The sequence below is a fragment of the Austrofundulus limnaeus genome, unplaced genomic scaffold (genome assembly GCF_001266775.1).
Source record: "Austrofundulus limnaeus strain Quisiro unplaced genomic scaffold, Austrofundulus_limnaeus-1.0 Scaffold95, whole genome shotgun sequence".
Classification (NCBI taxonomy): Eukaryota; Metazoa; Chordata; class Actinopteri; order Cyprinodontiformes; family Rivulidae; genus Austrofundulus; species Austrofundulus limnaeus.
Window position 1 is genome coordinate 1,309,543 of NW_013952497.1, and position 1,756 is coordinate 1,311,298.

The 1,756-nt window shown below is 36.4% G+C and overlaps 1 protein-coding gene across 1 annotated transcript in view; it reads right to left on the reverse strand.

Annotated features, from left to right (window-relative positions):
• si (sucrase-isomaltase) overlaps positions 1-1,756 on the reverse strand; it is a gene marked incomplete in the record, with an annotated part of 76,141 nt that overhangs the window by 74,047 nt on the left and 338 nt on the right. Inside the window, 3 exon segments of the mRNA XM_014012841.1 lie at positions 417-537; positions 766-848; positions 1,099-1,225. Of these exon segments, the coding sequence (XP_013868295.1) occupies positions 417-537; positions 766-848; positions 1,099-1,225 (331 nt within the window).

The following is a 1,756-nucleotide window of genomic DNA, read 5'->3' on the forward strand; positions in this document are numbered from 1 at the left end:
GTGTGTGTGTGTGTGTGTGTGTGTGTGTGTGTGTGCGCACACGCGTGTGTGTGTGTTCCTTATCGTTGTTTCACTTTCCAAGCAATATACAATGTTGGTTCAAATGTATTATATAATGTCCTACTTTTTTTTACCCCACAAAATAGCCAAGTTCGCATTAGGCAGAGAGATCAAGCAGAAAATGGAAAAAAAAAAAACTGTATTCTGCAAAAGTCAATCATGTTATCTGATATGCCATCCATGTCTTATTTCACAGAAAGTCATGCCTTGGGCAAAGTGAGTGAAAAAAAAAAAAACAAAGATATTCTGACTGAGGAAATCAATTAGAGTCTGAAAATAAACTAAAGAGAAATCCAAATATGTGAACCAGTAGGTGCACACTGGTATGAAAGGACTGCATCYAAAGGTTGATTTACCATAAGGGTCTGGCTGCTCCATTGATTGCACTATGTATCCATGGTTGGTGGGGAAGAAACACCAGGGGACTTTTCTCTCATCCTGAGGGCTCCAGCAGCAACCACGCTGCTCGCATTTGAGCTATTTAGAATAGATAATGTTGCTGCCGTTACCATTATCCACATTGCCATTACAGTTCCTATTAACAATGMTATCATCACCTCCAAGATTCCTCTCAAGACAACTAAAGTGCTTTTCTGTTCTGTTTTTCAGTAATATTACTAAGTTAGAAAAAAAACAATTCATGAATAATTCTTATTCAGTAATAGATAATAAATACTTGTTACATGAGATGAAGTTGAGTCATACCTGTGAAGCTCCAGCATCTGGGAAACAGTCTACTCTTTCAGATAGCGGAATTTGGGGACACTGAGGAACAAATGAATCAGTGTCTGTAAAAGAGATGGAAAGTTTATTTAAAGAGCAAACAAGTTGAATAAATCATTGCATTAAAGTGAAAACTAATTTTCAAACAGTGTAAGTCACAGTTATATGGGCACTGATGAAAACAACTAATTAAACAACGTTTTGTTCTACAGAAACCTTAAAGCAACCATATCATTGTACACTTTACATTTGTTTCAAACTAAATATGATTGTATGTAATCCATTTTTACTGTAAATGTGTTTAAAGTGCTTCACCTCCTTCTTTGATGATACCAGGTTCTCCTGTGGCATAAAGGACTATCATAGTGATAGCCGTTACAGTCATCAAGAGAAACAAGACCAAAAGGACTATTTCCAAAGTGGACCATCCCTTCTTCCCCATCTGGAATTCACAAACAAACAAAAATAGATATATGTTTTTATAGTGATCACAATACAGTACATTCATAGTCCACCGTTTAAAACATGTTGAGGACAAATCTATCTGTCTACCTGTGTTGAAGTAAATGACAGTAAGTTTGTGTGAGTATGTGTCTGTTTGGATGTTTCAGGGACTTATAGCCATCTTGTTTAATGTGCTGTGAAGAACAGACGAGGGCATTTAGAAAGCCAAGCATGTGCATGCCCCTGTGCATTTGCAATAAATTGCACATCACAAAGAAACATAAAAAAGTCAGCCATCAAGAAGTATTGTGTTGACACGAGAAAAGATACAAAACAATGATATGGTACAAACCTTACTGCAGACTGACAAGTCTTCTTTTAGCTTGAACTGTGTGACTAAAAATAACTTACTCACACTGGTTCACATTACTACTCTGATCATAGACATTCTAATACATAGACATACAATCAACAAATAAACAGCTCTCTGTGGCTGTAGATGGCTTGGAGTATCATCATCATCTTATTA